General features: G+C 32.4%; 1 protein-coding gene across 1 annotated transcript; it reads left to right on the top strand.

Moving 5' to 3' along the window:
• Window positions 1–2,680: 2,680 nt before the first annotated feature.
• On the top strand, window positions 2,681–10,201 carry Bma-ctn-1 (Uncharacterized protein; the record flags this gene model as incomplete). The annotated part of the gene is made up of 17 exons (XM_043080260.1): window positions 2,681–2,794; window positions 3,234–3,317; window positions 3,526–3,646; window positions 3,870–4,036; window positions 4,239–4,511; window positions 4,664–4,810; window positions 4,959–5,156; window positions 5,423–5,530; window positions 5,613–5,758; window positions 5,980–6,070; window positions 6,202–6,393; window positions 8,446–8,496; window positions 8,825–9,088; window positions 9,307–9,429; window positions 9,711–9,794; window positions 9,865–10,005; window positions 10,199–10,201. The coding sequence occupies 17 exons, from the start codon at window positions 2,681–2,683 to the stop codon at window positions 10,199–10,201; spliced, it is 2,307 nt and encodes a 768-aa protein (XP_042936194.1).
• Between the last annotated feature and the right edge of the window lie 2,108 nt (window positions 10,202–12,309).

Genomic DNA, 12,309 nt, shown 5'->3' with positions numbered 1-12,309 from the left:
ATTGCGATATTGCTGTAAATAAAAATACAGAATAACATTTGCTGACGATCGAGTCACCAGGCCTTTGTTTGATAATATTTAGGTAAAAAGTGCAAGATAATAGATAACAATGGTTGCAATTTTCGAGCAATAGAAGTAAAACGCAACTGTTCAGATGAACGAAAAGATTTAAAGAATATGGAAGAAAAGAATTAGGAAGGATTCAACAAATTATATGCTGGGAAATTAATCTCATTTTATTCTTTTTATCGTTAGTTTCAAGTCCTTTCCCAATTGTCACTTGTAATTTAGAGGAGGTGAAAAGCTTGGTTTGGATGAAAAAAAAAGATTGTCACAGACACAATTCCATACCATCAATGTAATTGATACCACCCATTACATCAATTTCAGATTAACGTTATTAATTCTATTGTTTTTAATATATATATATATATATAAATTAATTCGTTCTTATAGTAATTAACTCGACCGGAAGGCGAGGACACAAATTCATCATCTGCTTTGTTTACTACAACTATTAGTACTCCTTCCACTAATGATGTTAACAGTGAAAGCATTAATGATAAAGCAAATGGTTGCTACTATCACTTCGATTGTTAATGCTTCGAATTGAATTATCATTCTAGTCGATGACTGAATGTTTGTGGGATCATTTGCTTTCATTCCACTTGTTTTTATCTCTACTATTTTAGCTTGCATAATTTCAAATGATATTCGCCATACTAAATCGTATCACCTTCGAAATAATTCCATCTGTTTCTACTTTTTTCCTAAAATGTTCTAATATATTGTTGATGACGAACTTTTATGTGCACTTCCTTTCATATATTCTCTTCAGCAAAAACAAAACTAAACATTGTTGTAAACATTCCATCGATTTCTCTCTATAAAAAAATACTTGTTTTAAAACACTTATTTTCTCTAATATTTTAATAGAATATGACAGATATATTCTACCAAACGTTTCTAAATTTGTATTGAAAGTCAATTCAAGAATTACTGAATGGAGAAATCGGCGATCATACTGTTAACTGAGAAGACCGAGAAGATCATTATTTACCAGGATTATTCCTGAAATGTGCACTGATTAGCTGAAGAAAAAGTATCTTATCTCGAATGAGTTACTGATCCCATCCAAGCCGATTACTTCTTTAAATTATTTCATTTGTAACTGATTTGTTTGGTAGAAGAATTTTAAACCATATTCAGTTCTTACTTGCTAGCAGTACAGTACCTTAGCATTTTACCACTTTCCCATCGCTTATTATTATGTCCCATGAATATTAGATAGGATTTGTCCAGATAAAATGATAATAGTTTTTTGGTCAATTAATTTAGGAATATTTCATTTTGCTTCCGTGAAATTCCTACACTCTTCTCTTAATGAATTCAAAGAAGAACAAACGATAAGACCGCATCTTATGAAACATTGTTCAGATATTTGTAAGTAGTGATTATCATGGCTGACTAATAAGGATGAGAAAAAAAAAGTTATATGCCGTAAAATGTGCAGTAATTTCAAAAGTAAACGTTGGAATAAATCGGTCTGTGTGGGTATTTAAAAAAGTATTAACAAATGACAGAAATATATAACTGTCACTTAAATTACTTGTAGAAGAGATGTCGTTTATGAGATTGAGAGATGGCTGCTCCTGAATAGAATTTTATCTCCCTTTAATAGTACACTGGATAGGACATTTTCAGAGGACTTTAATCTTACAGCAGTTCAGAGGAGCATAACTGCGGTGAAAGGTCATACCCTTACGATACATACTAATGTTTTTTAGTGAGTCCACTCTACGCAACATCTATTGTTCAAATACAAAGTATAGCTGTGACCAATAAGATTACAAGTTATCGGTCATTGGAAGGTCACAATAGCTGAGTGACCAGAAGAAACCTTAGAGAATTCGTCGAATTTTTTCGATTTGTAAGAGAAAGAAAGGTGTGTTAGTTCCATCTGAGAAACGAATTATTGGATGAGAGAGCTGAAAAGAAAAAAAGGAAGCGGAAAGAACGAAGAAGATAGATAGACATAGCTTCCCTCCCTTTTATTCTCATCCAGTAAATGGTGCTGAACAACTGTTGATATTTGTGATACCTTGGGGTCATCTCGGGGTCACCTTTCATATCATCCCGAGAGACTGTTCTATGCAATCCATTTATTTCCTTATTTGTTCATTTATTTTTTGTTGTGTACGAAAGCAAAGTTATTATATAACTGAATGAATTATGTCCCAAATGGAGGGGAGAGGGGGAATTAATATGGATTATCAGTTACATTGTAATTTGATGTTTAATTCTTCTCTAATTGTGGTCAGTTCAATGCTCAATTTTTCTCTGGTGTAATCAGCAGTATATTACTTGTGGGTTTTCTTATTCAAAACTGGAAAATGTCTATCTTGACTCCGTTTAGTATGACATTCATTTGTTACTTTCGATTTGTAACTTATGACTTTGGATTTTTTTATCCAAAACTAGAGCAGAGAGGAGAATCACAGAAAAATCGTAGGAGAGTTTCTCGTGTGATTTTTCCTGTGAGTCTAATATTATTCATTACTTTCAGTAGCAAGGTTTGACTGTTGTATATGTATGCATCTAGTAAGCCTTAGCTAGGTGACATATGTAACGTTCAAAGTGGCGTTGGAAGCTGGTGCGTTTGTGAACAAAGTCAAGAACCATGAATAGTACGCTGGTAAATGGTGCAGTAAATACATCATGTGCTTTCGATCCACATAGCCTTGAAATCAAAACGAAATCAATAGAGCAGACTCTTGTCCCGCTTGTTACTCAGGTACAAGTTCATTTACTATAATATTATCTACTTAACAGAACGGCTGCTATTTCTATCAACTGATTCACGGGTTCTGAAGGATTTCCTTAAATTATTACACCATCCTAATTAGGATAGTTTATGAATTTCGGTTAAGGTAAATGTATTACTTCATTGCTGCAATACTTAAATTCAAAAAATGATAATTGCTAGTTAATAGTAAATTGCAGAAGCAAAGAGTATTTAAGTCTTATTTTCTATAGGTAATCCTTCCTTAAAGAAGCTAACATAATACATTAATGACCAAAATTGTAAGTGATTTGAACATTCTCCAAGCCTGTTAGTACTTTGATCTTTTCCATTCCAGCATGTATTCATTGTAAAATACAATCTAAAATTATCATGTAGACAGCTGTTTGTTTTCTCCTTTTCGAAATTGCTAAAGGGGTGTTTTTTTCAGATAACAACGCTCGTGAATTTCAAGGAGGGTTATTTGTCAAGTGGTAAAAAACGATCCGAGAAAGCTGTTCGCTCAGCTCTGAAAGTAGATGATTTCTTTAGCCCTATACTGTGATTCCAAAATGAAGTCCTGTTGACAATATATGAGAGACTGTTTCAATGAAAAATTTGAATCCAGGGATTAAATAGCTCATAGCTCATCAATACCCCTTTCAGTTTGTCTACATTTTTAATTCGATACAGTGATTTTTGTATAATTTTTTTATTTCAGAAGATAATTTTATGTTTTTTAGATAGGATCAGCAGTAGAAGCAGCTATTGAACGTTTTGTAGTGGTCGGCGAAACGATTGCCGATGAAAATCCAGATGTACAACCGGAAATGTATGATGCATGTCACGAAGCCCGACTCGCAGGTAGCAATTTAAAGAACTTTTTGCCTAGCTAACAGTTAGTGTTTGTCTTGAATTTTTCACTGGTAGATTTCTTTTTTAATATACCTATTGCTTAGATGGCATTTAGAAATATTGCACAATAATGGAATCTTTCATTTTATTTTAAAAGCATTTAACGATAAGCAGAATAACTTTAAAATTTATTGGAACATGGTTGCATACTGAATTTATGATCAGCTTGCAGGAGCTTCAATAGCAAATTTAAATGGTTGTTTAACGGATGATTCGGGTATTGCTATTGATAAATCTGTTCTTGTGCGAGCTGCACGACAGCTCCTAACTTCTGTAACACGAGTTCTTTTGTTAGCAGATCGTGTTCTTGTCAAACATATTCTTAGATCTGAAGATAAGGTGGAAACTTAGACTTTAATTTTCATGTCCAATATTAGATTTTTCCGAAATATCACTCTAACATTATTTTTGTAGAAATTCGATATCTTTTCAAAGATTTTGGAGAAGCAAAATTCCAAGCTTTCTTATCTTGAAATTGCGAAATATTAGTGAGAGATGCAGTTCTATTTTTTTTTTTTTTTTTATGTTTGATTTATTACAGATAGCATATTCACTGGTGAAATTAGAAAATACAACTAATTTCACAGATTTTGTAAAAATTTTTACCGAATTTGGTGGTGATATGGTTGATTTGGCTCATCGCTCAGGTGATCGGCAGAATGATTTAAAAAGTGAGAAACGGCGTGGACAAATGGTTGTAGCTCGTACGATGCTGGAACGGTTGACGATGCTGCTGTTAACTTCAAATAAAACGCTTTTAAGACATCCAGATAGCGATAGTGCACGGCAGTGTCGAAATGGAGTTTTTCAGCAGGTTCTTTTTTGAAATGTCTAATTTTCATGGTATTAAAACAAAAAAAAAAAAAATTTAAGTCCGAAATGCTGTGATTATTGGTAAAGCTTTAGGAATATTTTAATGTACGTGGTGTGGATATAATAACGAATGTTTGTATAAGTTATTTTCAGATGCGTTTGGCCCTTCAGTTGATCGCACTTTGCGTTTCTGATGGTGTATTGCACTTTGATGCATCACATTTTACATCACCCTCTAGTGAAGAAGTTTTAGATATTGGAATGCAACTAACTGCCAATGCAGCTATTAGGCGGTTAATGGTATTTACTGTTTTTTAGCTATAACAGTCGATTATATATTTCCGAAGTTAATGATTTTCTTTGTAAATGTTAATATTTTATTCACAAACGCTTTGATTTCAGTCATCATATTTTGAAGGTGATAAAAGTTTTCTGTTCTTCTTTTTAGGAAATGTTGGAAATGGTAAGAATGACATGTAATATTGGAACTGGTACAAGGGAACGATTAATAAGCGCTCTGGATTCTTTATGTGAAATGACTCAGGATTTTACCGACTCAGCCTATACACCGCATCATCATCGGGAGCAGATTTTGGATTTCTTGGAAGAATGTCGTTTTGAATTGACAAATCTTATACAGCCTGATGTAAGTTATTTTCATTGTCAAATGGTTTGTCAAATAGTTCGTTTAAGGATCTCAATCTCAAATTTTTTGGCAGATAATCGTATATACCGTATATACCATTAACATTTTAACCAATTATGTTATATGAATTGGCTTCATGCGAATAAAGAAAATATGGTTACATACGGTCTTATGTTGTTTTCTAGTCTTTTTTAGTACTTCAGTATTTATCATTTTCCTAAATGTTTTTAAGTGCTTTAAGCATTATTTTAATATGATCAAATTAGGTTGCTGATGAACCTCTAAGGAATGAAAGTATCGAAGTAAGTGTTGAGAGGCTTACTCGAAGACTGAAGGACCTGAAGAAACAGCTGCAAATTGTGGCAATGGAACAAGCAAGTATTTTTAGTTCAAATTTTCATTAATTTTATTGTCATACATAATATTATATATATTATTTCCTTTATTGTTTTTTAGATGTCGGAAGTATTACGTACCAATGAAGACCAAGTAATTTTGTCATCCATAAAAGCATGTTCTGTGTCGGGTGATATTGATGGTGTTGAAAAATTTTTTGAAGAATTTCGAGAGCATTCAGAACATATACAGGAAGTAACTTTCATGTTTATCTCATTTGTCTTTTGACTAGGAAGTCACTTATTCTGATTATTAAATCGTCGCTCTAAAATGATCATAGCTACGAAATTTATTTAACATAAGTATCTGTTAGGCTATAACATCTCGACGCACTGGTCTTAGACTGTTTTAGTTTCTTTCTATAAATAAATTAGATTTACATAATTGTGTTGCCTGAGAAGCTTGCATAATGAATTTTAATTTGGGTGTGTCGACTGTTACATCATGTATCGTTAACGGATGGTTTACATGTTGCTACAGGCCACGCAGAACGGAACTTACGATCTCTTGCTCCGCTGGTTCGTTTTAATCTATTTCCACAATACTATTTTAAAAATTAGAATTATTTTATACTTCAGTTGGGATGCATTTCTTCGCAAATGCAAAATATCTCGAAGGATTCAATCGTTTAAATAATTATGATTTGAAGACATTGTTGGCTGGTCGCACGTTGTGTATACATCCATCATCACGTATAGCACGAGAGAATGTGGAAGTTTTTTGTGACACATGGGCACAGTGTGTTAATGATTTGTCGAGATTAGCCAAAGAAACAGATGCAGCAGCAAGCGGTCGTTTAGCAGCGGAGAAACAAGCTTATATGTCGCTGCCTAGGCCAGGGGTAAGTCAGTCGACTATAGGTAGCCATCGAAATGACTGTATACCATTTTTGTCTGCCACTTCATCACCATCTTCCGACCGTTCATCTAATCTTTCCTTTCCAAAATGTGTAACATCCTCTCATCCACAATTAGAAGGCCAACTTTACTCTGATGGTTTAGTGCTTATCAGACATTTGAAGGGTGCTACAGAACCACCAGAACAATTCTGTCAACTCTTTGAAAACACTAGTTGTTCGTCGAGTATTTCAGTATCAAACACAAACAAGTCTTTTATCGTGGGTGCTAATTATCAGTACATGCTAGATGCTTTACAGGATGAAGTGAGTGAGGTGCATATTCGTGATCCACTACCTCCACCTCTTCCTGAACATAGAATAAAGTACTATTAAGTGGCTTTAAAAAAGTTATAGTTGTAGTTATTTTAAAAGTGAAATTTGGTCTGCAGGATTTTTGGATTTTATTTTCTGGTGTGTGATGGTCTTGTCAACAAACTTTTGGTTCTGCATGAGTTTTTACCTTTTTTGTGCATCGTTGTGAAAATTGTATGTTTATCAAATTTTGTTAACATATCAGTGATTATGATTATGTTTTTTATCAAATTTGCATCGGGTGCTTATTGTGGTTGTCACTTACTCTTTCACTTGTTCTTTAATTTCACTTTACACTATTTTATTATTTTAAAACATTAAACTTCTCTTAATTTACAGATTTAAAATTAGACCAAGCATTTGAATAGGAATGAAAAATCTGCGGATTTTGAAACTTAAATCTGCAGATTTCTCATTTCTGTTTAAGTGTTTATATTTCTGCCATTATTTAGTTGTTTACTTTTTAGATATTTTAGATTTCAAATTTATATGAAGATTATGGAATATTTCATTTTACAAGTTCTTTTCCCTTTAAATATCCAATTCTAGTACTGAAAATTTTTTCCTTTCACGTAAGGATTGTTGTATGCACATTTAATCCTGTTATAAATCCTCTTTAAGAAGGAGAAAGGCAGTATCTGTTTGTGCGCATATCTAACAGTTCGTTGTCACTTAATCATTAATCATTAGATTGCTGCCTTTATGAATCACTTAATCATTAATCATTAAATTTTCATCTCTTCTCTTTCCTCTCCCCCTCCTCCCCTCCCGTCAGAATTTTATGAGAGCTGTAAATGTTTTATCATCAAGGTCTGATAGATACTGGTATTGATAAGTATTGTGAAGTGATTTGCATGAGCTTTGTGATTATTTGGTGGTATGATTGTTAGCTGTATCAGACTTCGAATTCTTTATTTTCAAAAATTTTGAAAAACTTATTACTATTGGTTCGAATGCTCGAAACATGATTGTTAACGTCTGGTACTGAATACGAGATAAAAAAATTGAATCCAAAAACTGAGATCAACAGTTGTGATCTTACTGCATCTGAAACTTTTATATAACGTGATCTGGAACTTCTCAATCCGGAAAGGTGACGTTTAATCTGTTCTAACTTTTAGCTATGTGTAGTTTAGCTATTTCCCCAAATCCTTTCATAGTCGTGTTTTCTGCGCTTAAATTACTGTATGCTATGATTTATGTGGTGCATGTAAAAATGACTAAAATATATAATCAAAAATATTGGAATAAAAGTATTGTGTTTGATCTATTAGGGTTTGAACAGAAAAGCTAAAAAATTGAATCAGACAACTATCTTCGGTACTATAGAGTTGAGTAACACTCCTTTGTATGGCGTTCGTTCCATATTTGTAATAATTAAAACTATTACAATTTTTGGGCAGGCCGCTACTATACATACAGCTAACTACCACTAGCCTACTAAATATTGTCTAATAAAAAGAATCGTTAATATATGGTGATTCATAAGTTGTTGATTAGGTATATACTACAGGAAGTGTTTTTATTTTGGTTGATAGGTAAACCTTAATGTTGGCTAAGCTCTTGCCTAACCGAAAGACCAATGCTGCTGTTAAAGTTGAGCTGAAAATTGTTCGAGAAATGGTTGCTTCAACCAGCTCGCATTGATTGATCGCATTTTACAGGTGATTGATTCGTTTTCAGAAACATGGGACGACCCAAAAGCCAACGAAGCCGATTACGCTTGATGTGGAAGTAAGTTGCTCCAAACAATCGATCTATATGAGAATAGAATATGACGCATATGACGCAAAACACAGTTAATCCATTCAATATTTTTCATAAAAGAATTTAAATAGTGCCGATTTATAATGGTAAACTTGGAATCGAGTAAGCTAGAAATAAGAAATAAAATAGCTTATTAAGTTATACTAATTGGAGCAGCCACCATCAGAAGTTTCATTGTCCTAATAGCTTCGATCATTTTAGCTATTCTTAATTAATGAGAATAAAAAATACAGCTCATTAGAAGAATATCCCAATGGTATTCAGGATTTCAATGCTAAATTTCAACCGCTTTCAGGATCAACAAAAAATTGCGAAAGTTGGCTTGGAGATGAAACTCCTGACTTCCGAAGTTGATGCAGAAGCAGAAAAATGGGATGAATATGCGGAAAATGATATTGTGAAGCGTGCCAAAGCAATGTCATCAATGGCTTACAATATGTATCTTTTCACTCGAGGCGACGGACCACTGAAAACAACACATGACCTTTTCACACAGGCAGAATTTTTTGCAGAACAAGCTAACAAAATGTATAAAACGGTCCGAGAATTTTCTTATGAGGTATTGTTTTGGTTTTATTAATTTTTGGAGGGAAATCAACGTAATAATAATAACAATGATAATAGATAATGATAGTAATAATAATAATAATAAGTTGTAGTAAAATAGTAATTAATAATAATAATGGTAATAGTAATAATATTAATAATAATCTCGATAATATTGTTTTTAATAAGTACTGTATTATCCTTTCAGCATATTATAATTCATGACTTCAGGTACCTGGAAGTGCTGAGAAAAACGATCTTTCAACAATTCTGGAAAAGATACCTATACATTGTCAGCAGCTGCAAGTACTTGTAAAAAGTCCAACAGTTGGTAAACCAGCAACATTTTCCAAAGTAACTTATATATGTTATTACTGTTAGCCAATTATCACAATAATAAAAGTGCATTTGCTTTCAACAGTATTTAGATTTCGATCATTTTTTCTAACGGTCCTGAATATTTAGTTACATAATTGGATCATTAAACAGTCACTGATTAAACCATCTGGTCTATTTTTTTTTTTTCGCCTTTTGATTTTAGTAGTTTAGATTGTCTTTTGAGATTATTTGATCATACTTGGTAAGACATATTTAATTGAAGTTACTTCCCTAGACGAATAACTTTTTCTGTGCAGGTTGATTCAGTGATACAAGAGACGAAGAATTTGATGAATGAAATTGCTAAACTTGTTACTGCTTGCTTCGTTTGTGCAACTAAGGTCAGTAGTTTTTTTCTGGTGATAGTAAATCACTCAGTGTAAATCACTCAAGTCAATAATAGCTTTTTAGTTCGAAATTGAATTCCATGGTTCGTCGGTTCCACGACAAGTTCTTGCTGATGGCGAATACACGCAGCGTAGTAGTAGGGAATCTACGTTGTGGCGGCGGACTCCATCAATGCGACGTACCGCACAAGCACCCACAGTTCAGGTTCGTTTCAAATATGTGACCATAGGAAAAAGTTGAAATTTTATTTCTCTTTAAAAGTCAATAATAGCTTTTCTCTTTAGCATTAATCCGATAGAGACGTTGACCTAAAGTATAGTAAATTATTTCTACAAACAAAAGTTGGTTTTATGTTTACTATTATAATTTATCGGGGTGCAAAATCAGTTTTTTTCAGTGATTGGCATTTCATATTACCTATCCAAATCGGTTCGATCTCAACAAGATTTCTGAACTTTTTAATTTGTCTTTTATTTTATCAGATGATGCTCTAAATTACTAGCCGCTCTCTGAGTCATTTTGCTTTCTGATTACTGATTTCTAGAGAGTTGTTAAAAACTGCGTTGAAAATTAGAAGATTTCATTATGCGGGACTTGAAACTGTTGTGTTATGTTTATGTTGATTAAACCAATATAGAATAGTGAAATGTATCAGTCTATATACTTCCTTTTCTTTACTTTGCACATCTACACTTGTCAAAGCTTTTATTTTCATCTTTACACCTTTCCTAACCTTCCTAACTCATGGCTAATTGACTTTGCACGATTCAAAATGCATAATAATTAGTAGGCATTTAAAGTTAGAGGCATATTATGAAATTTGGAAAACTCTCAACAATATTAAAAGAGGTAAATAATCCTTGAATTTTGATAGGATCGAAACTACGAAAAAAGTTTCGGATATATATGAGGGGTAGGAAAGGATGATGTTAATTTTGATGTTAATTATCAATTCACTCTATATTGATATAACACTATAAAAAGCAGCAGTATTACATGTGGTGCTAAAAATCGTCATGGAAATATAGTAGACTTTATGTTTAATGAATTATAAAAGAAAACAAATAATATAGCAGAGAGCTTAATATGGTAGTACATTATAAAATAATAAAATGTGAAAATATGTAGAACAAGCCAGCATTACTTTTTACTACAGAAAAAGGAATTCCACTTCATATCTCTTCAATGAGTACTGCTGTAATAAATTCAGTTGAACGGATCATAAGTGTTTCAAAACAACAACTGATGAAGCTATTAAGTAAATTGATTGGGAATAAAGAATTTAAATTTATTCATGAATATTTTTTTACAATTGCCGTGGAAACATCTCGTGCTACTATTTACATTTAACACAAGAAAAAAAAGTGTTTTTTTTTTTGATAAACCAAACTATTCATGATATTAAGTGGATTGTTGGATGAATATAATGTGAAGGTGTTTGATGTTCTGAGCGTAGAATATTGCAACCACGTGAGTCATTCATGTTTTAGCTTTGAATTTTATTGGTGTTGCATGCTTTGAAGTCTTTTTTTTTTTCTTTTTTTGTAGATAATATACTGATTGGTAATCATGATTCAGTCTTCCTTTAAGTTTATTTGAAATAACTGCTTGAAAAGATTTGAAGAAGCAACTTAACTGAAAAGATTTTCTGTGCATGTAATTTCAAATCTGCATAAAATTTCAAGTTTTTGTTGTGTTTCTCTAATTTTGAGCAAAAAAGCTTTCAGTTTCGCTCCTTTTTTGATTCATGCGATTTGTTGCGCATTTTTTCCGGTATCTCGAGAAAATTTTAGGTTATTGGTTTATCAGTTTTTTTGTCCATTCAATCACTTTATTTCTATCAAATTCTAAAAAAAATACATTAAAATAGGGGAAAATGCAGTATACATTTTGCAAACATTTGATATTTTTGTTTTTTTTCTAAGAAAATTGTTGGGGTTTTTTTTTTTTTTTTTCAAAAATTTTTAATGAGTTCCTAAATGTGGAATGAAGAAAAAATATATAGGGATTTTGACGTAGTGTTAATCGTCTTACTACAGCCTAAAAATCATGTGGTTTTCATCTGTATCCTTATTACTGGTATAGGGGTTTAATTGTAGCTTTATTTAGTTTGCAGAATATGAGGCAGTCAGTCATTTTTGATTTGAACTGGAATGAGAAGCACTAACCGGAGAGGGAGTTCAACTGATTTTCCACACTGTTGCTCATCCAGTTGCGCTTTTTTGGAATAGCAAACTGTGTTTATCTGTAATTTTCATGTCCATCGTTGATTCGGATGAGTATCATTTATTTCTTTGAATATTTTTCGTTTTTTCGTTTATACAACTGTTGGAAATTTACGGTTTCTCAAAATTTGGATAAAACTCGTTGGAAGAACTTTCATGGTTTTTTAGAAATAAGTGTGTGAGTGTAGTACTATTCAGGACCAGATAAGACTAGGTTGAATTTATTTAGGAGAATTCTCTTAAATATATTGATTTTGTTTTGAAATAATTCATCTATAGTCAT

Source organism: Brugia malayi (genome assembly GCF_000002995.4).
Source record: "Brugia malayi strain FR3 genome assembly, contig: Bm_v4_Chr3_scaffold_001, whole genome shotgun sequence".
In the NCBI taxonomy this organism is placed as follows: domain Eukaryota; kingdom Metazoa; phylum Nematoda; class Chromadorea; order Rhabditida; family Onchocercidae; genus Brugia; species Brugia malayi.
Note: the sequence above shows the minus strand (reverse complement) of the source record. Positions and strands in the feature narration are given on the sequence as shown.